General features: G+C 49.2%; 1 protein-coding gene and 1 pseudogene across 2 annotated transcripts in view; both read right to left on the bottom strand.

Moving 5' to 3' along the window:
* Nucleotides 1-24,274, bottom strand: part of f (espin protein forked) — a 412,459-nt gene that overhangs the window by 70,479 nt on the left and 317,706 nt on the right. For both annotated transcript variants that reach the window (XM_070534112.1, XM_065448542.1), the window contains exon 4: nt 10,401-10,583. In XM_070534112.1, the coding sequence (XP_070390213.1) occupies nt 10,401-10,583 (183 nt within the window). The remainder of the gene's footprint in view (nt 1-10,400; nt 10,584-24,274) is intronic.
* Nucleotides 8,625-8,798, bottom strand: LOC135915533 (U2 spliceosomal RNA; annotated as a pseudogene).

Genomic DNA, 24,274 nt, shown 5'->3' with positions numbered 1-24,274 from the left:
CCTCGATTGGGCTCTCTGTCGAGGACGCGAGCATAATAACGACATCGAAATGGGCAGGGTTCGATACACCAACTGGCAAAAGCGCATACGCTATGAAACCAGGACTCACTATCGCGAAACTTTCCGTTCGTATTCATAAGAACGGTTTGTCATTGAGCGGCGGATGCGATGGATATCGCTTCAACCGCTATCCGGTATTGGAGCGTGTTCGTTCTTATAGGAACACGTCTCGAGTAGACAAACCGCGCCGCCGCTTCTTTAAACGCGCGCTCATTATTTGCGGCATACGCTGGTTCTTCTGGCGCCACCCAGTCGCCATGTTGAGAGAAACATGTAAACGGCAGCAATAATAGTACCACATTCCTACACGACTTTTAAGACTCAAGCTCATCGTTACGTAACGCGGGTATGTTCCAGAATGCACATTTCTTCTGCTGCGTGGGACAATGGTCAAGCAAAGCTCTTCCAGCACAGATGCATGGAGAGCCGCCAACCGTAGTTGCGGGGTCACGCAGAGGTCACAAACGCGGATAGAAAGTATCGCCGAAAGTAGCGCTCACACGGCATACAGTGTCGAGGGTACGTGGGGTATACCAGCCAACGTATGTAGCCAAGCTGTTCAACGAAAAGAAGAAAAAAACAGTATGGTGCAAGATACAGTCTTAAAACCTGCGCTGCTCGGTCGTTAGATATTTGGCGAACGAACACCGCAGGTCTTTTAATTATATCTTGCGCAGTGTCTTTTTCATCTTTTTTTTTTTCGTAGAACTGCGGGGCTAACGTTAGCTGGGACACACGGTATACCTACGGTATACCACGGATGTGCTACGTTGTCAAAGAAAGAAAGAAAGAAAGAAAGAAAGAAAGAAAGAACAGCTTCAGTCAGAGGGCATGGCACGTGAGTGCTTTGAACCGCCTGTACAGTACATACACTGTACACAATGGACACTGCACACAAGGGAGAGCAAGCGCTGGGAAACGATCGAACGCCTGCATCTGTCAGTGCCCCTGCTGAACCTGTGGCGTATAGATAGCTGTTATCAAGTACAGTTGTATCCCTGACATTCGGTACACATAGTTCTTGCTCCTTTTTCAGACCGCACACGTGCTGTTTTCGTTGCTCAGGCATAATTTCAAGTCAACTTGTTTTCTTATCATGTGCTGATTGATTGAGTGAAAAATTAAGTGATTCATTGATTGATATTGTTTAGAAATAGAGAACCTTTAAAATGTAAGAAAAGCAGATTGGTCTGACCGAGGAGCTTCGTCTCCGGCCTGCTTCTCTGCAAAGGTGAGAGGGAAGAGGAATGAGAGATAGAGAGATATAGTGCGGATGACTATGACAGTGTGCATGCTATGTGCGCGTAGCGACACGCATAAAAGTGTTCTACGCACAGCACGTCTCGGCACATTGCAGCACAACTGCTATATTCTGGTGCACTCTAAGCACAACCGAGGGATTATGAGAGCCGCCGTGGTGGAGGAGGGCTCCCGGATGATTTTCACCAACCGAAGTCCTTTAACATGCACCGAAAGAAACGGGGTGTTCTCGGATTGCGAACCCGCCGCGGTAGTTGAGTGCATGGCAATGTTGCGCTGCTGAGCTCGAGTTCGGGGGCACGATCCCACCCGCGGGTACGATCTCGGCCGCGGTTACGATCTCGGCCGCGGTTACGATCTCGGCCGCGGCGGTCACACTTCGATGAGAGCGACATGGAAAAACGCTCGTGCACGTTAAAGAACACCAGGTGGTCAAAATTAAATGAGAGTCCTCCCCACTATGGCTTGCCTGATGACCGTCTCGTGGTTTGGGCACGTGAAATAACATAATTTAATGATTTTCTTGTTTTGCATTGCAAGCGTACGAGCAAAACTGTCATTGCAGCCGATAATGGAACCCGCAAAACCTTGCGCTCTACAGCAGAATACCATACATGCGCCAAGCCGGATACACTGAGCGATGGAAAGCCCACGCCGCATACCGTACATTCTCGCCGCTCCAAGTAATTATCCACCCGGTATGCGCACAGCTGTTTCTTCATAACAGCCAAGGGCATCTTCATCCCTTTGTGTTTACTTGTGCATCTTTACCTTGATTAATCAAGCCTCAATGTCACCCCTCCCGAACGAACCAGAAGAAAAAGGACGAAACACCTCTCTGAAGTATGTGCCGCCAAATACCCCAATATGGAGCAACATTAATTGGGCCAAAGGCGTCGGGCACATAGAGCGACGGTCGCAGAACAAAGCGCAACGAGTACGAACGCGTGCAGTCCAATTACCGTCGAGCACATCGATTACGGGCGTAACCAGAAGTCCGCAAACGTCGCCGCAGGACAAGCAATCACAGGACACCGTCGCTGCTGTTCGCTTGCTGGCGCGAAAGGACGCCCTTGCGGTCTTATTGTCACGCCAGTGACCTTCTCCGAACGAATGTATCTAGATCACATTTCGCTTTTTTCTTTTCATTCAAGGCTCTGAGCTCAGCTTTAGCAGCTAGAAGGCTCGTGGTCGTTATGCAACGCCGCGCTGGCTAGCACGGTTCGATCGCCGTTAACGTCAAGGGTGCAGGGTATGCTGCTCACCTTCTGACGTCACTGGCAGTGCAACTGGATCAACCTTTTTTTGCTTTGGTAGGTCTGTCAGCGGTTTCAGCAAGCGCTCGTGGCCGGGAGGCGTAAGGGACGTTACGTAACTGAGCGCTGGATAAAGCTGTTCGGTCGTGTTCACGCAAGTTCAAGTGCAAGCCGAACCATGCATCAAACGCTCGACCCTTTTTTCGCCGTGACATTCACCGCTCCCGCCAGCGCCTGCAGGTAATGTGCTGGCGAAGTCTCAGGGCCGGTGGAAAGACTTCGACGTAGAGTATTTTTAATGCGATAGCATCAGGAGTGCCAAAGTAGAAAAAAGTGCGGGAAGTGTGGAGAGCCGGTCATGTGGTGGAGGTAGAGAGGGGGTGGGAGAGCTGAGAAAGGCGGAGAGAGAGAGAATGAAGAGGAAAGGCAGGGAGGTTAACCAGATATGAGTCTCCGGTTTGCTACCCTACACTGGGGATGGGGGATAGGGGTTGGAAAGATGACAGAGAGGCGGATATATATATATATATATATATATATATATATATATATATATATATATATATATATATATATATATATATATATATATATATATATATATATATATGTTGCTACTGATGATGGCCTGCTGTGGTGCGGAACACCGTCATTTTCAGTTCGCTTCTCGAAGAGGCAGGACGTGTTTCGAGTGAGCTCGTGAACGATACATTACAATGTGGGGAGCGCGGTTGAAATGATGGAACCGGACGCACAGGGGTGGTCAAAAGTTCCTAGGTCACAGCGTGTTCGACAACGTTCACTCTCAAGCAGGTTGCGGAGCTCCTGGAGTAATTTCGACACTCGGACGCTGTCGGTGGTGAGAAACATTGTCCCTTAGTCTCTTCACGAAAACCTTGGTGCTCTCACAATTCGATATATGACACGCCACATGGGCACGAGATCAATGTGTTCGCGTAAGCTGTGTGGCCTGGAATATTTTGACCACCCCCGTACCTAAAAGCGATGGGACGCGATACTAACGCATTTCTCCTGCATTTACCGCCAGATCGCTGCTGCATTCATTTATTGTTCCAACAAATAAATAGACAGATAAACAGAGGAAAGGCAGGATGGTTAAAGAGAAAACGTCCTGCTTGGAACCATCTTCTCGCAAACCTTTTTTGTTTCACGGAAGGAGGGTATAGCGCAAAAGGACAAGGACGGGGAAGGAGAGGCACCGCAAGCGCTTGTGGCGTTGATTCTTTTGCACCGTTGTCTTTTAGCGTAACCCTCATTTGAATAGAATGAGTAGAACAGCTTTATTTGCATCTACTTGATGGAGGAGGCTGCAAGTAAAAGCTGCTCCAGTAGATGCACCTTGACGAGGCCCGCAGCCCCCCCCCCCCCCTTCCCTACAGAATTTTCGGCCATGACCAGTGGATTCATACCAACTCGCCCATATGCCAATCTTCCTCTTTCTTTTGCTTCCAAATTTTCAGTTAAAAATCTGGTGAACGGATGACTTCCCCAAGCCGAGTGCTTGTCATATAATGCTAACAGGCATTCGGCAATCACAGAGCCTACAAGGATGCACACGATAAATGTTTTCGCATTAGCACGAGGTGGAGGGGCGTGTCTTGTGAGCGGATGGCTGGATGGATGGATGCTATGAGCGTCCCCTTTGGAACGGGGAGGTGGGTTGCACCACCGAGCACTTGTTATTACATTGCCTACTCTCCTCTCTAGGTTAAAAAAGAAAAAAAGGAAAGAAAATGAAAAAAGAAACCTCAATGAATTTCCATAACCAAAGTTTGTGAACCCCTATTGTGAACTTCGTTTTTGTACGCCTCCGTTGTTTGTAGTATCCCTACTTTTCTGCCACCAGACATCCAATCGCCTCTTACTAATCTCTATTGCGGGCATGTTTGCTTTTCCCTTGCTGTCGCCGAACCCAAGGGCTTCGGGAGGCCAGTGCTTCCTAAATCGACCGCTGGGCAGGAACATTCTAATATAACATGCTCCATCGTTTCCCTAGCTTTCCCTAGCGGTATTCTACGGTATTCCACTCGTTGCCCCCTCCCCCCCCCCCCTCCCTATAGCGGCTCTTCTCCGTCTATATCTTGCACTGACTTTGCGGTCTTCGCGGTCTTCCCAAAACTTCGGAGCCACTTCACCACAGTTTCTTTCCTTTAGGGCATCCTTTTCATAGGCCTTTTGCAGCGTTTGATAAATATCTGCGCCATGCATTTTTGCCCAAGTTCCCAAAAAATTGGAAATTGATCTTTTTTATCCCGCCGTGGTTGCTCAGTGGCTATGGTATTGGGCTGCTGAGCACGAGGTCACGGGATCGAATCCCGGCGGCCGCATTTAGATGGGGGTCAAATGCGAAAACCCCCGTGTACTTAGATTTAGGTGCACGTTAAAGAACCCCAGGTGGTCTAAACTTCCAGAGTCCTCCACTACGGCGTGCCTCATAATCAGAAAGTGATTTTGGCACGTAAAACTGCGCAATATTTTTTTAATATTGATTTTATTGCTCCGTCAGTTCGCCGATGTCCATCTCAAGGAAGACTAAAAACGGTTCGCGCAAGAAGCAGCACGCGTAAAATAAACCCGGCTCGTTTGAGCGAAGAGAGAGAAACAGAGGGTCGTCGCTACACCCTCTCCCACTTTTATGCTCACTCACTGCATGAACTTGTGCGACAGACTTAGTGCGCAAGCAATTCAGTTCGCAATTTCAATCGCGAAATTGAAGCCGAGCAGTAGTGGGATCCTGTGCGCGGTCCTCTAGCAGTTCGCCTCTGCCAAAAATCAACCCAAGACAGACGAGCGCTATCTGTCACATGCGATTATTAGGTCATATGTGCTCGAACTAAACAAAAAGCACGTTGTATATACAGTCCGCGTCAAAAGTATACGGACCGCGGAATGTGAGAGAAAAAAAAAAACTGGGATATTTCCTCAGCCCAAGCACGTACTCCGGTATTCGGATTTCTATCGTACGAGTGCCAAGTATAAGCGAACAACGTAGTTTCTTACGGTCTTACGACTAAGCTCACAAACTGCTCCCAACTTTATTGTTTTCGTCAGATGTCGCGGTCAAGCGCAAACTTCTGACGCCCACTGCATGTGGGAGAGCGCTGGACGTTGCTCGACGACTTTGACGCTGTTCTTTCCGACGCGACAGTCGCAGCGTGACGATCGAAATCTATGATTACAGTTACGGATTAGCGACCGGAAACGCCACCCCGGAAAGCTACACTGTATAACCGCAACGATATGCGTATATGGCTTAAGCGCCGAAATCGGTATTCAAACGTGCAATTCGTTTTGTACGCTACGTCAAGCCATGTATAACAGCGTCGCTGTCTGGCAGGCCGGCCGGGTGGCAGACAAGGCTTCGTACGCACAGAAGGCCGCGTATTTATATATATAACAGGCTCTGCCATTCTACAACCGCCACCCACTTCTCTCGCCCAGACGGCTCCACCCTTGCTGAATCAACTCGGGCACACGTACAGGTCGACAAAAGTGCGTCGCCCGACTGAGGTGCGCTCTCCATTTCCTACTGACCTTGTTAGTCACGCGGAAAAACAAAAAGGCTGACCCCCCCCCCCCCCCCCCCCCTCCTGCTTCAATGCTCCAATGCGGCAACTGCCGAGAGAAACAAGAGAGAACCAGTTAGACGGGAGCACGTGCAGGGTTACGCGACCTTCCGGGTTTGTCCGCGGCTGCAGTGGCAGCCTTGTTGTGTCTTTGCTCGAGTCGCTTTGTCGAGCTGTGCGGGGAGGCCGCCGTGGGCGCGCCAATGAGCGTGGTGTTCTACAGAGACAGATGGGCGCTAAACTGTTGGCCGGATTGGATGCTCCCGTGGCGTCGCCGTGGGTGGCGACGCCTTCTCGCAACGCGCTCGATGTACCACGTTCGCAGAGACGGCGGTAATCGAACAGAGCGGGAGATTTGGGGCGTGTAGTGTGCATAGACAACAAAACACAGCTGTCAACATATTCTACAGTATAGTCTGTAGACTATACGTCCAGTGTTTTGCGCTGTTCGAGTCCCCTCAACGCGCACCAACCAGACCAGTTCGGAACACTCCCTCGATCCCGGCGCTTTATTCAGAGAAAGAGAGAGAAATTGGTTGAAAGAGAAGAAGAGGTAAGCCTGCTGACCGCACCGTAACTGTCTAACGCACGGCTGACACCTGAGCATAGGTCCGCAGTGTTGGTGAAGAAGGGGAAGGGACGGAAATATGACAGAGAAAGAAGAGACTGATCCAAAAGGCAGGGATCCCGTGGCAGAGGTGGATGCCCATATGGCAATTCGAACTCCACCTCCCCGCCCTTAACTTCTCAGGACACTTAATGTATGTATGTATGTATGTATGTATGTATGTATGTATGTATGTATGTATGTATGTATGTATGTATGTATGTATGTATGTATGTATGTATGTATGTATGTATGTATGTATGTATGTATGTATGTATGTATGTATGTATGTATGTATGTATGTATGTATGTATGTATGTATGTATGTATGTATGTATGTATGTATGTATGTATGTATGTATGTATGTATGTATGTATGTATGTATGTATGTATGTATAACCAGCACGCTAGCAGAGCGAGGCAGTGTTATTCGACAACTCGAAGCGCTCTATGTACGCACGCATAGAGAAAATTGGCACGGACCCGTAGAGAATAGCACAAGCTACGGACTAAATCCAACACGGATTTCTCAGAAAGGAAGCTCCGCTTTTGAAGGAAAATTCATCCTGCCCGGACATCAAAACACACAGTGTCCCTGCGCTTTTGAAACTGCGAAGCTTTCTTTCTGAGAAAAACGTATCTCCTACTTTTTTTTTTAGCTTTCAGCTGCTCGATCCACTTTGAAAATTTCCGCAGCATTGATTTGGCATGGACGTACCTATGGGTACGTAAGCCCAGGTGGAACTAAATACAGGGGCAATGTGAAGCCAACGGGTTCCAAAGTTAGGCCAGAAAAAAATGTGGTCATGCTACTCTGGTTGGGCTAATGCGGCCTCACATTGGGCACAGATTGATTAGCGCTGCTTCCTAAGTTGCTAAGGTGTACGTGGGCTTCTGGGACAATCAATCGCTCCGACCGCGTTGTAATGCTAGCACACACACACAAGAAAAAAGAAGAAAGATAGAGAACGGCGTTCCACCTGGTTGCACAGGGAAATGGAAACACCGCGTTACCTATTTCAGTCGTATAAAAATGGCATGGTTATATACCGCGCTGCGGAGAAGTGGGCGCGTCGACGCAGAGCGACGTCGCGCCGAAAATACGTCGGAATTGCGTTTTCTCGTGGTCACGCGCTTTATCCTTGAAACGCCCGACGCCGCCATCATTAGCCTAATAACGTCCCAGACCGAGAAAGAAACGCGCCTATTCCGATGATCTCTAATTACCAACCTCCTGATTCAACCTACATAGCCCATCCCGCAGTACCACCCGGAAATTTTCAAACTAACGTTCGCCGCTGCCGCATGGGTTGCATTTTCACTTCCCTTCTTGCGCAGACGGCGTGTCGAGATACACTGCTAATGGCCTGTACTTCCTTTGCGTTGGAATCAATAAAAAGTATGACCGAATAATGCAGCTGCCTACTAAAGTCACTTTGGCGCTGCGTTCGGTCAGAATCTCTGGAAATGATGGATGCCAGACAGATTCGTCTTGGATTCATGCTAGCGGCTTCAGATGTTCTTGTGGCTTTGTTTATTACGCTTTATTCTGCCTTTATTGGCCTAAAGTTTCAATAAATCATGCTTTTTTTTCGTATTGCGTACGAAGGCAATAAGTATCTGCACTACTGCGTTTAACACGCAAAATTTAGTCGGAACGATCAATCTGCAAAGCCACGAAGTTGTTTTGAAGCCAGAAATAAAAACGAATAGTAGGCAAATCCATGCATCATTCCCCCATGCTCACCGAACCACCATAATTGCAGCTCGCGTAGACATCTGACGCCAGAGTTCCCTGTAGCATTTTACAACGAGGATGTATATGTCCCAGCGGATCGGCGTCCACAGACTAAAAACCCTGGGCCGATCCCAAAGATAGTCCAATACCGGGACGACTCACGGCGGAGGTGAAGCAGGCTTCAAGCACTCCGCCAACTTGCAAAAATAAGTTTGACACCTTTGGTCCAAATACGACCCGCGTAATAGCTGACAAGAACGGATACTACTCTTTGAGCCGCTTCGGCCATGTCTACGTTCGCACCGCCCTCTCGTTGTCGGCATTCCAAGCGCTTGCGCATCTCCTTTCCTTCCCTTCCCTTCCGCTCTCCCGTGGTGGCGCTGCCATTCGAAACGCCACGCCTGCCTAGTTTCCTCGGGCTCCTCGGCGCGGCGTCCCCGTCGTCCACGCGAATGTATATAAAAAACCACGGTTAATGAGTGCGTATAGCCATGCTCAAAATTCTGTGTCACCTCTGTGTCGTATGCTAAACAGGTTAGCTGGTCATCCACCTTCAGCAAGTTGAATGACACAGGATTTATATATATATATATATATATATATATATATATATATATATATATATATATATATATATATATATATATATATATATATATATATATATATATTTCGAACCAACTGACCTCGATATGTTCCTGATATCAGCCTTTCTGTATTTTTCAAGACAGCTCCTAGCAACACTGGCAGTGTCGATGATAAAAGAAAGCAGATACAACGCACTTCAAATCTACGTTAATTTAAGCGAAGTGTTCGCGAACAGTTTGATGAAATTCTACAAGTTAGCCCATTTCATTCCCGCCTCTTTTTTGGGGTGAAGGAAAGTTGGCGCACACCCGTGCTCTAAGGCAACGTGACACACGCGGCGATCGTCTCAAAGATGTTGCTTGGCGCTGGCACAATGGCAGTACACGCGCGGTCGTCACCTAATCGTCACAGCATCGGGATGCTGCGCCGTATAGGACCGAGGACCACCACGGGTAACGGGGCTAATTTTTCATTTGCATACGCGAGCTATTCGGCAGGACACCAGCATGCACCCGGCAGCCACGGCCCGCGGTAAAGACCCGCGGGAGGCGTTCGCAAATAATTTAAATAAAAAAATGGCTGTGGCTTAGCTAAGGTTAAGCCCAGGATGCGAAGCATACTAGCCTTTATTTTAGTTGTTGAACCACTGTTTAGCCTGGTGAACTGCTGTTGCTTGGCTATATTTGGTTCGGCTAGACGAAGAAACAACTCATGCGTTACTCTGCTTCGCCTTCAAGAGTGGAACGCGACAGCGTTCCCGTCGACCCGCCAAGGGGTGTAAGACAATGGGCAACGGCGCAGCGACTACGCGCCCCGCATTGGACGCGGTGAGCGTCGAGCAACGCAGCGTTCGGCGCGGCAACGAAATGTGCGCCTGAGCAAGCGACGCACGCCTTAGCCTTAGAAACAGCTCGTTTCTAAGGCAACATCGCATTCACTAGAGGCGCTTTTGTACCGCTTTGAAGCATCGTACTCGTGGCTCAGTGGTAGCGTCTCCGTCTCACACTCCGGAGACCCTGGTTCGATTCCCTCCCAGCCCATCTTGCAAGAGTTGAGCCAAAGCCACCTAGAAACAAGCGCAGCTGCTTATTTATATACCGCCGCGACGCCGCGAGCGACGGCGCGAGTTGGAGCCCCGTTTCTCCTCTGTCGTGACGTCACGGTGTCACGTGGTATGGCATGGGGTCAAAGATCATTGAAGGCGACACCGCCGCGCCTGAGGAGCTGGGTTGAGCTCTCGTAATATGCTTCGCATAATAGTAATAATAATGAAGCTTTGCTCTTTAAAGCCGCGCGCCCGTACCTCGAGTTGCTCGTTCTCGGCGGCGTCGTGGAAGGGCGACTTGCCGTACTTGTCCGGCAGGATGGCCGCGCCGTGCGCCAGCAGCCAACGCAGCGTCTCCACGTGACCCCGGCTGGCCGCGAAATGCGCCGCGGTCGCACCGTCGTTGTCTCGCAGGTTGGGGTCCACGCCCTGGTCCTCCACCTGCAAGGGAACGCGGCAAGTCGGGCGCGTAAGTCAAGCGTCGTGACTATCGTCATCGTCGACGTCGTCAGGGAGAAACACAGATAACGCGTCGCTTTAAAAAAAATGAAAAGCTGGAGAAGATTGGTCGGGATGGCAGTTTGTTTGGGGCAAGCTCACGCCAGGGGTTAGGCGAGAAAATATTATATGCATACATACACGGTCACCACACAAACACACCAACGCCGGAAACACGCGTGCACGCGCGTGTATAGACACGCTATAGAGCTATTCACAAAGTCTGTCGTACGGTGGCCTTCGTTTCGAACTCTAACAACTTGAAAGTTTAACGCTCGTTGCAGCTTTGTCTTCAGAAATTCGCGGCAAGATTGCTTTCTTTACGGTTCGCACGCCGCGCAATAAAGCATGCTTGACACCGTTGTTTTCCTGGGGCTGGTTTGTCCGAACGTTTGGCTCCGTCACAGCTTCTAGTTGCACCAACTTGTAATTTCTTCCTTTTCGTTTCATCTTAAGAACCTCGATAGATTCTTTGACCTTTCTTTTAGAAATACGGCGGCGTGCATCTAATGCTGTTACTGAGAAAATAGGGGAAGAAGGCCTGGGCAACATGTGTCGAGTGAGTTGTCAACAATTCCTGAATGCATTCGATAAGAACGAACTAGAGCAAAGTGCCAACGCTCGCCTCTCGTAGCTTGGCGCGTGAGTAAGACGCTGCAGAGAGAGAGAGAGAGAGAGAAAGAAAGAAAGAAAGAAAGAAAGAAAGAAAGAAAGAAAGAAAGAAAGAAAGAAAGAAAGAAAGAAAGAAAGAAAGAAAGAACACACGATGCTTTCGGCGATGCCATCGCGCAACGATATCACGGAGGCGCCAAACATACTTTCATGATGCCAGCGTACGTGTTCTGTTCTTTAATTTTTTCCGCCTGACTATTATATCTAAAATTTTAATGCTTCAAGCATTGCACTTCCCCCGAAATAGACATTTCTCTTCTCAACGAACATAAACGCGCGCGGCATTCAACAGAACCACTTACTTACGCGTACGTGGCACCCGGACGTCTTATACGAAGGCTCGGTTCGACAGGTTGAAGAAACAATCGTGCGAAGCTTCCGCAACAATTTCACACAGCCGAGCGTTCAAGTAAAAGAGCATTTCACGTTCCTCCGAGTCATACGCAACTGCAGAATGCGGAACGTCGATATACGGATATTGTCGCTGTAACTATTTCCCGCGCACTACGGAGGGCGATCGATCATTATATGTACGCCGATGGTAGCGGAGACCACGCTTAACGCTTCAATGGGCGCGGACCAAACGTTCCTTTAACCTACTAAAGGAACCCGGCACCGCGCCCGGTTCAAGATAATTCGAAGCGCGCACAAGCCAAATGCTATAGGAGGAGGCTTCGCGGGAGCATTACGAACGCTGACTATAATCATTTCGCAAACCGGCCCGGCAACCTCCGCGTTCCCTGGTCGTCGCATTATTCTATGCACACGGGCCCGACGTGTGTATACACGAACGGATACTTTTGCCGTTCGACATCGATTTTAAACGCTGCTATGCTGGAACGGTGGAATGAGCGTTTGCTATTTTCAGCGCTTCGAACTTCGTCTCTATTCCTGCCGGCCGTGCCCCCGAAGTATAAAAGCGCGTTGTTGCTTTTAAACGCCTCAAGTTCACTCGGCCGCATCCCGTCAGGCGGTGCATACTTCCGTGGAATCCCGTAGACGCTTGCTGGTGTATTCTAGGGCGGCGGGGTGAAAGCCGCGTCTGCGGTAGACAAGCGCCAGATTGTCCATTCGGGCAGCACATGTGATGCACGCACGAATAAAAGAAAAGCTAGTGCGCGGGCTTAAATGAGCGCTTATAGTGTCCTTGTGTACGGTGTCCCTCCCACACCTACGCAGTGCTTACTCTCTCCCTTTCTTCCTCTTTCTATTCCCCTTTCCCCCACCCCCAGTGTAGGGTAGCAAACCGGATGCTGTTCTGGTTGACCTCCCTGCCTTTCCTACCCTTGTTTTCTCTCTCTCTCTATAGAGTTGCGACTAGTGACCGTCGTGTTTGGAACTGCTGAACCCGCGTGCGTTCAACATCTCGTTATGCGTGACTGGGTCACGTGCGCGTGTTGCACACTTGAGTTCAACGTGTGCCGGTTAAACGGGTCGTCGTTGATGCGCACTCACGTGATTGCTGGTATATATACGGTTTGTGCGTCCGTACGGTGACCACCCTGTTATCCGAAGACGTCTCTGTGCGATGCCCTTTTTTTTTTGTGTGTGCGCGCGGAATTGTGAATGTGTGAACCTAACCGGTCTTCCGCGTTCACTTGCCTGCGCGACTGTACGTGTGTATGTAAGTGTGGGTGCGCGTGCATGAGTATTTTTTATATGCGTATGTTTGTGACTTTAGACTGTTTTGCGCACGTTTATTCTTAATCCGCAGATCGACCAAGAGTCGAAGATGCCACCCGTGCATAACTTGCGCATCATAGTACAAGTTTATCCAAAGGTTGGTGAAACATTTCATGGCGACGAGCCGCCTATCTTCACTCAATCTAGAGATGTTGTTCGACGTCAAAGAAAAAAAATCCGGCTCCAAACAAGAGCCTGCTTTCCCGTTATCAACGCCTCCTTCACGTTGTCCTTTCTCGAAGCTCATCCATGCGAAAAATGGTATAATTGACAGAAATCCCCTCTCATTGATTTGACTTAATGTTATGGCGTGTTTGCTTAACTGTCGCATGGCATGCGCTGCCTTTTATACCCTTATAATATCACCCCATTAGAAGGCGGCAATCCTGCATATAGCGCCTAAGTCTGACATCCTCAACTTTTTTTAGACTCTCTCTCTCTCTCCATCCGTTGACGTCGTATCGCATGAAAGCGCATAAAAGTAATAAACCTTGGTTCTATACACAAGAAAAGTAGAAAATTACCTATCAAAAAAGGGGTCAGGTAAGGAGACCCAATTTGTGGTCTGCTATTCACTAAATGCTTGAAGGCATTCAAGCTGTTAGACTGGGAAAGCTCAGGGGTGAGAACGAACGGCGAATCTTTCAACAACCTTCGGTTTGCAGATGTCACTGTCCTGGTCAGCCATGCACACTGGGGATGAATTGCAACAAATGATTGAGGACCTCAACCGAGAAAGTGTAAAAGTAGGGTTGAAGAATAAGTTGCAGAAGAAAAATATACCGCCTGGCAAGGGACCAAGAGTCCATGATCACCAGCAAGCCTCCAGAGTCTGTGCAGGAGTACGTCTGTCTAGGTCAAATACTGTCTGGGTCATGAGAAGGCATGTTTTGGAGTTGGAGTTAAATCAGTGTTACAAATGCGGGGAATTTGAACCCAATCCAAGCTATGGATTCATGCCCGACTTGTTCGCATTTGAATCTCCGCCGATAGCGCATCTTTAGAAAACAGCTAATGGTTTTATTTTGACATCTATTTAAATCCATGTAACGCCGGGCCCGTGAAAGGTGGCCCCTTAAGGATGTACTAGATGAGTTTATTTTGATAAGACATTGGGGGAATCCACTCAGCAGAAGAAACTGACGCTGAATTTATATTTTTAGTGTTTCTTTTAGGTTACTACAAGGAAATAACCACCGAGTTTCAAAAACTTAAGTAGAGTTCGTTTAATATCTCTAATGCGTTTCAAATGAGTGTGCCAACAATTTTGGAAACAAGCAAACAAACAAGGAATATTTCAGGAGCAATATAGTTGAACCAATGTGATCACAAGGAACACGCCTCACGATTCACAAGCCGTCCGAGGACGAATGCAAGCGCATCAAAAAAATGAAACGCGTCGAAATGGCTACCGCTGGCTGCAGCATGTATTCTCCACATTTGCAATTATAGTGGCTCGAGATATGGTCATTATGCATAGCCCACGTCACTATCTCTCAGGTGGCATTTGTGCCTCGCTCCACTAAAGGAGAGAGGGAAAGCGCGGACGTGTAAGAACGCTCCGCTTTGCATAGCGGAAACAGAATGGAGATCGACCGTCCCACGCAATCGCTTCTCTCGTGATTGAGAGGAGATGTTGTCGCTTGGTCCGCGCGGAGTAGTGACGTAACAGAGACGTGAAAGCATCGTTGAGAGATACTATCAGTTGCGTAATTCAACGTGTCCGCTTTCTCTCGCGCCCTCAACAAATCGCAGGGGCCGACAATTAATGCCGGCAATTACTTAACGCCACGTTCACGAAGTCGTTGCAGCCCTAGGCGTACTGCGAGAGAGAGAGAGAGAGAGAGAGAGAGAGAGAGAGAGAACTATTTATTTGAATGCAGATAATGCGGTTGGCGTACGCGTAGGAGCCTACATGCTACGCTGTAAGATAACTTACGCCCTTGAATGAGAAAAAAGGTGTAAATCTGCATATAACTCACACCTTTACACTCGAAAAGGATGTAAAGGTGTGCGTTATACACAGGCTTACGCCCTTTTTCACTTATAATAGCGTAAATTATATTATAGTGCGCTCTGCATAAGAAAGGTGCTCAGGCCCCTCGTTACAGGTTTCACTGTGCATATCAATTGGGTACCCTAACGTAGATGGTTACCGACATGGCACAGTGGTTGCGTGTTGGGGCATACCGACAACTTAAGCTAGACAAAGAGAAATATGCAAGAGAAAAATGCGCTAAAGATGAATATCGATATAATTCTTTTCGGTCCCGAATAATGATGGACCGTCAACAATCGCGTCAAAGTTACATAATTTTATTGGTTCCCCTGAAGGAAAGTCAAGGTGGTAGGATGACGCATGAATTCGTATTAATTAGAGAGGGATTCAATCTCGATTTAACGTACAGTCAGTCAAGTCGCGTTCATGTTTCAAAAAGAAAAAAAAAAATCGGACCACCGGCTCAAAGCGAATGAACATGTTAATCGTTGGCTGCAGACATTACGAGCAAGCCAAGTCTCTGAATGGGTCTTGTATTGGGTAAAGCAGTACTCTGCAGACTGAAGTGGAATGGGGCCATATGGGGTTCAATCAACTCGAAGCTCAATGTGATTTTTTTCATCCTTGCCGCTGTTGAACAGAACTGGCACACACAAGTAACGTTCCCAATGTTCCCAACGTACCCAAAACTTGCTCTTCTTGCTGAGAGGCTATTAGCCATTCCGGTCACCAGTTCAAGCAGTGAACTAAACTTCAGCACTGCCGGATTCATAATGCAGAAGCGCCGCACTTGCCTTCACCCTTCATCAATGGACAACTTATTGTTTTTGCACAATAGCTTAGAATAACAATTCTGTGCGCGCGCTGCATCTGTACGTATTCACGATTTCGTCATATGAAATGCAAGATGTCAACATTATAAGGTCATTTAAATAAACCGATTTTCCTGATATTGTTTTTTTTTGTGTCGGCGTCGCCTTATCGAGAGTCGGGCCGGGCCAGGGGCGGGCCTTAACCCGGCCTAAGGCCGAGCCGGGCCGGGCCGGGCGAACAACTCAGGCTTCTTTAGCGTCGGGCCGGACGTCGGGCCGGACGTATTGTAGGGCCCGGGGCGGGCGCGGGCTCAGAATTCCGGCCTCTGCACAGCTCTATTCTACTATGGCCTACAAGATTCTATCCACCCATTGCCAATTACCTTATATATTAGCCTTGTCATCAGTGAAAGCTTTATTAAGACGGAAGGCGTTAAAAAGTCATGACAGGTGGCGGCGACACTTGGAGATAACCGTAAACAGCCTCGCGTGGCATCAAAAATTTTCAGATCGTTTACTCGGCGCTAGTTAATTGCTCACTAAAGAACCGCACACTCAGCCTGACGACTTCTTTAAAGACTTCCAGCATAATGACGCTACAAACACGCACAAACGCACCACGAAGCCTGACACGTCAACCAAGACACCCCTGCAGCAGCGGCGGTCACCCGCCGCGCTCACTCAGTTGGCTATGGCGGTGTTCTGCTGCGGAGCACATTGTCGCGTGTTCGATTCCCAGCAGCGACCGCGGCGTGTCTATTTGGCCATGAAATGTAAAAAAAAAGGAAGCTCACGCACTTAAATTTAGGTGCACATAAAGGTATACCTCAGATGGTCTACATTAATCCAGAGCCCGCCCTTCTCTATACGTCGTCTCTCGATCACAGTCGCGGATGTTTCTTTGCGACGTTATAGTAAATGAATCGATCGATCAATCAATCAATCAATCAATCAATCAATCAATCAATCAATCAATCAATCAATCAATCAGTGGTGGCTGCCCGTGTACAGGGCTCATGTGTGTGAGCAGGAACGTGCGAGCGAGTTTCGGCCGACACCTGTAGCGCCCAATCTCGTGATAACCACCCGCGTTATCGATGAGGGGCGCACGCATGCGCAGTGCCAGCCTGCAAGCATAGATGGGGCGTCGGCGCACCCTGGTCGATAACTCGCGAGTGGTTATCGCGAGAGTGGGCGCTACAGGTGCCGCGGCGGAAACTTGCTCGCGAGTTCCCGCTCACACACGTGAGCACTGCACTGTACACGTGGGTAGCCCAAACGCGTCACAAAAGAGCTCGCAAACAAACGAGGACCCTATACGATACAAATATCTGCGGATCTCCACAGCGGTCGATACAAAACTGCGCACCCGATGACGGTGCCCACTGCCGGCAGCGTTGACGCTAAGGAAGAGAGAGAAAGAGAGAGAGGAGGAGGAGGAGGAAGGGTGGGATGGGGAGAGAGAGATGGAGAGAGAGAGAGGGGTGGGGGAGGGCAGTGTTACAAAAGCGATCTCAAGGTAGCCGCGGTTATAAGTCGATTCAATCTTTGCTCCACTTTTCCTCCTTCGAAGCGACGTGTACCGGAGGAAGGCTTGATAAACGACCGTCAGCGCAGGCAGCTAGCTGTCTGCGCATCCGAGAACGCATCGAGGTCGGCGACCGACGCAATACGGCCGCCGGCCCTCACCGCTCCAACAGCCAACAACCGGCGCGGAGCTGACGGCCGATGCGATCTCGACTTCACAAGAGTTGTTGGTCGCGCGCGCGTGAGATAGCTGACCGCGCCGCGTAACAGCGGATCGTCTATATATAGACGCACGCGGGTCCCCTACACGGGCAGCAGTGATGACCGACGGCCCTGGACACTCGTGGAGAGATGCTCTAGAGCAATGCCTCCCCTTTCGGCACATAATGGAACGAGAAGAGAGTAGCACGCTGACCCTTTACGGACACCCGATGAGATCGCGATGGTTTGACGACGTCTCGCCCCGGTCGGTTAGCAAATTCGTGTCGAAGAAATAAAAGGACGTCAAGGAAAAAAGGTGTTGTTAATGTCAGTGAGTATTACACGTTCCGGGTTCCGTACGGAAGCATTGTTCGTGAACTTTGTTTCATTCACATTCACTAGCTCTTTCTTTTTTTTTTTTTCAGGCGTAGAACACCTAGCTGGTCCTGCAGCTTTCTGGTGGTCTCTTAGCGGTCGAGAATCCTGGCTTGCGGAAACCGACGCTCTGCTCTAAAGACAAACACGGTCCAAGAGGCCGCGGTGACAGGCGTCGGCAGACAAGCCGCAGACTTCTTTGTGAGCTAGGCTCCTTTGCGGAAGCTAAAACATGTAATATTTATAAGCAACGCCTCTTTGATCGGCGTCCTATTTCTTTGACAAAGGTGCCCGGCGAAAAGCGTTCCTTCTCTTCACTGTGTAACAGCAGTTAAGAGTGCGAGGCTGGGTTTGCTGCCATTCGGTTACGTCGACGAAGACGTCATCACCAAGCGATATTCGTTACGACGTCGCCAGGTCATCTCTTCATAGCTCCGTCCTCGCCATATGGGACAGAAAGACCTTGCCTCCTTACTTTTTGTCTTATCTTTTTCTTCCTTTTCTCTCTTTTTTTTTGCCACGAACTGGCGCATCCTCGCATCGCAGCCGTGCTGGCAAGCAATGGTATCAGGCTGGACCTAAAACTGCGAGGTGCAACACACGAAGCAGGGGGATTTGTTTTCTGTACTATGTGCCTCTATACCGAAGTCAGTTTTGACGTGGATTTGTTTCAGCGTGGTCACTTGTCGGGCGTGTTCGCTGGCACTATATATGCTTTCAATGGATTTGTTTTCCTTTACTTTTATGAATTTAAACGAGAGCTTGGCGCCGCTATAGTGACTTCAGCTCTCCCTTATTACAGGGCAAACCAAACTAATAGCACAAAACAAAACACACTGAAAAAGGCTGATAACAGTCAAATAGCACGAAGATTTTTAGCATCGCAATGTTTGGAGCAGCCGTGCTCTGAATATCAACAGCGCACCGACTGTGTCAACGATTACTGCAACTATATTGAGCGTACGAGTTCTGTTCGGCTGAAGCTATCGATCGGCTCAGTTCGATTCATGAGTTGAGCATACCCGCAGCCGCTCTTCCCGGCTATTAGTGCACAAGCGCGGCTACGATAGCTACCGAGATACATCGTGTACATTATACTGGAATGGTAGTAGAGGTGCCCGTTTGTGATCCTTTTAATGTGGATGGCGGGCAGTGCAATTTCGTTGTTAAACATACCAGCTGGCGCAGCCGACGGGCTCAGGATGGCACTCGGGTGTTGAATCAGGAACCTCTCGCACGCGAGGTATATGATACGATAAAGCGTCACAATCGATCTTCACTGAAATCGCACGCTTTCAGTCGCACGAACACAACACGTCCCCCCCCCCCCCCCCCACTCGCGATTTGCTTCTCTAGACAAAAGAACGTATTACAAGCAAAGTGGTGAAGCGGACCGACGACCTTCGTCCGGTCGGGTGCTGTCAGAAAGAAAAAAAAAGCCTTTCAGAAACTGTAGTCGGCTCGCATCAACCGGTGCGCGGCGTGATACCGTTTCATCCGGCGCATACCGTACACCCTTGACACAAAACGCTCGAGGTGAACAGCGGTGAAAAATTTTCCACCCACGTCCTCCAAAAAAGCGAAAACAACGCGGTGTCATTGGCATAAAGAGAGCGGAGACGAGCAGCGCCGACGTTAGGGCGCACAGGCACGGCCCGCGTGCGTAAGTAGGTAAGCGCATACGCACGTACAGACACGCGCACTCTCGCCCGCTCTATCACGCGAGCATGGATGACACACACACACACACACACACACGCATACACAGCGGTCCCGGTCTGTTTACTGGAAGCGCGCTGAAATCGCGCGACAAACGGGTCCCGCTGGTGTTGCCGGCTGGTGACGAAAGTGCTCCGCAACCACCGCCGATCGAGCGAGGCGACCATTGATAAAGGGGAGACGGCGGCGGACAGGTAAGGCAAGTCGCGACAATAAGGTCACCCTTCGAAGAGGAGCCTAGTCTCTGAAATCCGAGTGAAGGTTCGAAGAGAACTGCGGAATTGAATGGGAAGAAAGAAAAAAAAAACGAATGAAGCGAACCCTGTACGCATGATACGGCGGCGCGACACAAATAAAACGACGAAACGGAGAGGAGATGACGACGAAGGGGAGAAAGCCTTTCGCTCCACGACTCGCCGAGAGGAAAAAAACAGAGATGGAGGCAGATTTCCTTCCGGCAATGCCGGCTGCGCACAGCCGGTGGCCATATAGGCAGTTTGCGCGCGCGCCTCGATTTCTCCTTCCTCCCCTTCCTTCTTCCTCGTGTACTCCTAATGCAACCCCTCCGTCGCGACGTCCGTAATTAATAACGCACGCGCTAAGGAGACCTCTTCCCCTCCCTCCCTCCTGATGGCGTTTCTTCTCTCGCCTACAGTTCGCCCGGAGGGGGCACGTTGGCGGGGGGCTGTTCTTATCGCACACGCTACCAAGCGTGGCTAAACGCGGCGCAACGGCGGCGAGGTTTTTTTTTTTTTATCTCTCGCGTATCTCCCCGTCTCCTTCATCAACCTAAAAAAAAAAAAGGAGTCCTGTTGTTTACCCTGCCCTCCCTCCTTGTGGCGCCTGCTGTTCGCTTGTTGTCTTCGTTGCCTCTGGCGTTTGAGGCGTACGGCCGTCGGAGACGACGTCGAAACCGCGCGGTTCTGTGTACGCAGGCACAATGCAATGGGAGACAGAGCCCGCGTCTATAATATACACGACGATTCACGAACGCGCCTACCCACGCGGCTTCTGCGCTACGAGGTTCACAGGTGAAGCTCGGCCTTGGCCGAGTTAGGAGTTAGGAAAGTTGCCTCTACGTGCGAAGAGGACATCCACCTACATGATTTCCTGTGTCGGTGGTAGAGACTGTACACGTTAGCGGTTAGGCTTGCGCTGCATCGGGGGTTGTGCGTTCCTTCGTTCGCTCTAGTTCTCGGCGGGGATCGAACCGCGCACCTCCGGCACCGGAGCCGGGCGCCCTGCATTCCCACTGGGACCTACTAAACTTCGGACGTACCAAAGGAAACAGAAAAACAAAAGAGAGAAAGAAAAAAAGAGACGTGCTTTCTTTTTTTCTATTGGCGAAAGCTGGAACGGAAGCAATAAAACATGGTTCTTTAAGAAGGCGTGAATAGCGGAATGGGGAAAAGTTTGTTATCTTCGTGCGAGCTCATTATGTCTCAGCTTAATGAGAGAGGCCTCTGCATATACATATACCAAAAATCGTCGGAAAGGCGCGCGAAAGAAAGTACAGCCTGTAAGTAAAGCGCATTGCTCGCGTCCTCTACATAGAAGCGAGCAATGCATCCTCTAACACGCAGCACACGCGTCAGCTGGGCACACGACCCAGATCCATCACCGCCGCGACCTTCCTCGTCGAAGCTGCGCTGACACCAAGTCCTTGCGTACACTCTCGTTTTAAACCCGCCTTCGCGCTGTGCACTATACTTAGGGAATCAAACGAGACAGGCATGCTTGTAAGCGGAGCTTACAAAAGGGACGCGCGTATGAAGGCGGAACGCCAGCGCTAGCTGTACACCCGAAGCCCCCGGGGAAGAAAGATCTGGCCGGACGCCTGGACTGGACCGTGTGTACACAGGCGAGGGGAATGACAGGAGCGATAGGAATCTCGCAAGGCGCAGAGAGATCTACCGGCCGTTTCTTAATCTCTCTTTTCTTTTTCTTTATCTTATCGTGGCACCTCGCTTCAGGGAGTGTTATCATACTGCGAGCGTCGACGTGCCGTATACGCGCTCCACGCACGTCATTGCTTTACAAACAATAAAGGAAAAAAAAACGGAGAGAAAACAAAACTTGCTCGGCCATTGCAAAAAGGAAAGAAAACATCCAAACAATAACACAAAGACGCAATTTCAGGAAGGTCGAGCTCGTTTATCGAAGTGGCCTTAACGGTGCTATTGTCACGCCACGTTGTGCTTCGGCCTATATATACAGGCGAGCTCGCTTTCCAAGGCCTCGAAGTGTTTTCTTTTCTTCTTTTTTTTGGTAGCGGCGGTTTGCACCGTTGATTCTGTGTTTCCGAGTGTAAAAATACGGACGGGCTGTAAAAGGCCACGAGTGCGAGGCATTGCGCAATAATCGCGGGGGAGGGGTATCTTCCGAATGCACCTACGTACATGTCACACGTGGTTAGAAACTTGGACTATGCATAAGAATGCCAGAACGATGGCATGATGCTAAAAGCATGCGACCTAAAACGACCTGCTTGACTTGCTTTCACTGGTTCAACTACTTCTTCCAGCAGTGATGAGTCAGTTTCTAAGAGACTGCTCGCTCTCTCCTTTCTTTTCGGGGCTTTCTCTGCCTTTTCGCGCATTCCTAAAACGTCAAGTACGCTGGGACCTCAGCAAGTGTTTTGAAGGCACGGTTAGAAATATTCCTCTCTAACGTTTTTTTTTTCTTTCTTTAACGCGGCAGGGCTTTACGGCTGGACCCCAAAAAATAAATATACTAACCGGCTCTTTCAATTGAACTTTAGTCCAAACTAATAAAAAGGAAAAGTCGATTGACCTGGGTTCAAGGCGGTCGACCTCAGCGCATGCGGCTCCTGTTCGCCCACTACAGAAGCCTGCCTCTTGAGTGAGCAAACAGCTAGAGCATTCAGATAGGTGCAGCCGGATCTGCTTCAAAACAGGCACCATGCAGATTGGGAGGTCTCACCGGTGTCTCGAAAGTGCAAAAGACCCCCCCCCCCCCCCCCCCCCCTCTGGTCACGCTGGAGCATAGTATATAAAGGTACCTATTCGTAACTTACGACCCAATATTCCGGAGGTCCCAGTACCTCGTCTTACGTTATTGACAAAGAGCAAAGCGAGAACAAGGTGTAAGCCGGAGCCAACGTTTCGACGAGGGGACTTGTCTTTTTCAAGGTGACTTGTCGAAACGTTGGCCCCGGCGATCATCTTGTTCTCGTGTTGCTCATCGTCTTGAAGTTCCATCTCCCTCCTTCCCCGTGCTTTGTCTGGAATTCTCGAGAAAGTTCCCCGTCTCCCTTCCCCCAGCGTCGGGTAGCCAACCGGACTCTTGACTGGTTAACATACCTGCCTTCCTTGTATCCCTCCCCCTCCCTCCCTCTCTCTCTATCTCTCTGGACAAAGTTATTCCTCAGAATTTTGAGAACGACGGCCCACAAAGAAACGTCACGAAACAAAACACCGACAGCGCATGTCATTTATGTTAAACCTCCTCATACTAAAATACTAAAAGTGCGAAGCAATAAACGGAAACCTGAAAACAAATTTTTTTTTGGCGCGTCTGTGCATTACTTCCGGGAGCTCCTTTTGTATTTCGCATCTATCAAATTTTGTAACCACTTTGAAGTAATAATAAAATTTTTTTTTTAATTTCACAATCGAGCACGTCTGCACCGTATTCTTTCCGAGTGTAACTGCAACAAAACGGTTGTCGTTTAAAATTAATATGTAGTATAGTATGGTATAGTATAGTATAGTATAGTATAGTATAGTATAGTATAGTATAGTATAGTATAGCGTAGTAAGTGCTTAATTCGTCATATAGTTCTGCAAATGATAAAGCCACTCTGTCAACGAAGATAACGTTATTCGACTCCTGCTGAACGTTCCGATTGAAAGAAAAAAGGAACTGCTAAGTTGCGCGCAGCGTTCGAAGCTGGCGAACGTTCATGGTGTCTATACTTCACGATTCATTATTCATTTTGTTGAATGCTGTATCAAAAAACGAAAAAAAAAGAAAACAGGTGAGCCGCAAAATCCAGCTGCTCCAGATGGATGGCTTCCTGATTAAATCATCTATGGTAGCTATCCCGAGAAAAACAGATCCGGTTTTTCTCGGCTTCCTGTCCCATTTACCCTGCCCCCTCCAGACACAGTGAAAAAAAAAAAACAAAGAAAAAGAAACGCGAATGTTTTAACACGAGAAACAAACAAACACCGAGGTTTCTCCAAACGTTTGCTTCACAACTCCCTCTCCCCGCCGCTGACCACGAACAATAGGCGCACCGATGTCAGATGCATCTACGAGTATTCTCGCCGTTATTCAATGTTATTCTTACTAACAAACGGCAGGATGGTTTATATGCACTACCATTGTTCGTCTCGGCACTGTTGTCTTCCCCGCCCCTGATTTTTTGTTAGGCGCACGCCTAATAACTATAGCTGCACGCGCAGCCGATCGCGTTATTAATCGCACTATACAGTCGCGCGAAATTGAGGACACGCCGGCAGCACTTCGGAGAACGTGCCAGGCCTATCGGCCAATTCGGTATTTTTCGTTCGCTTCTCGCCCTCAAAAAAAAAAAAAAAGAAATCACGCAGACGCGTTTTCGCAGATTAGGCTCGGTCGGGATCGACTTCCGCGCTACTGCAACGATTGTTCCCCGTCGC

This window comes from Dermacentor albipictus, chromosome 2 (assembly GCF_038994185.2).
Source record: "Dermacentor albipictus isolate Rhodes 1998 colony chromosome 2, USDA_Dalb.pri_finalv2, whole genome shotgun sequence".
Classification (NCBI taxonomy): Eukaryota; Metazoa; Arthropoda; class Arachnida; order Ixodida; family Ixodidae; genus Dermacentor; species Dermacentor albipictus.
This window is presented reverse-complemented; position numbering and strand designations above follow the sequence as displayed.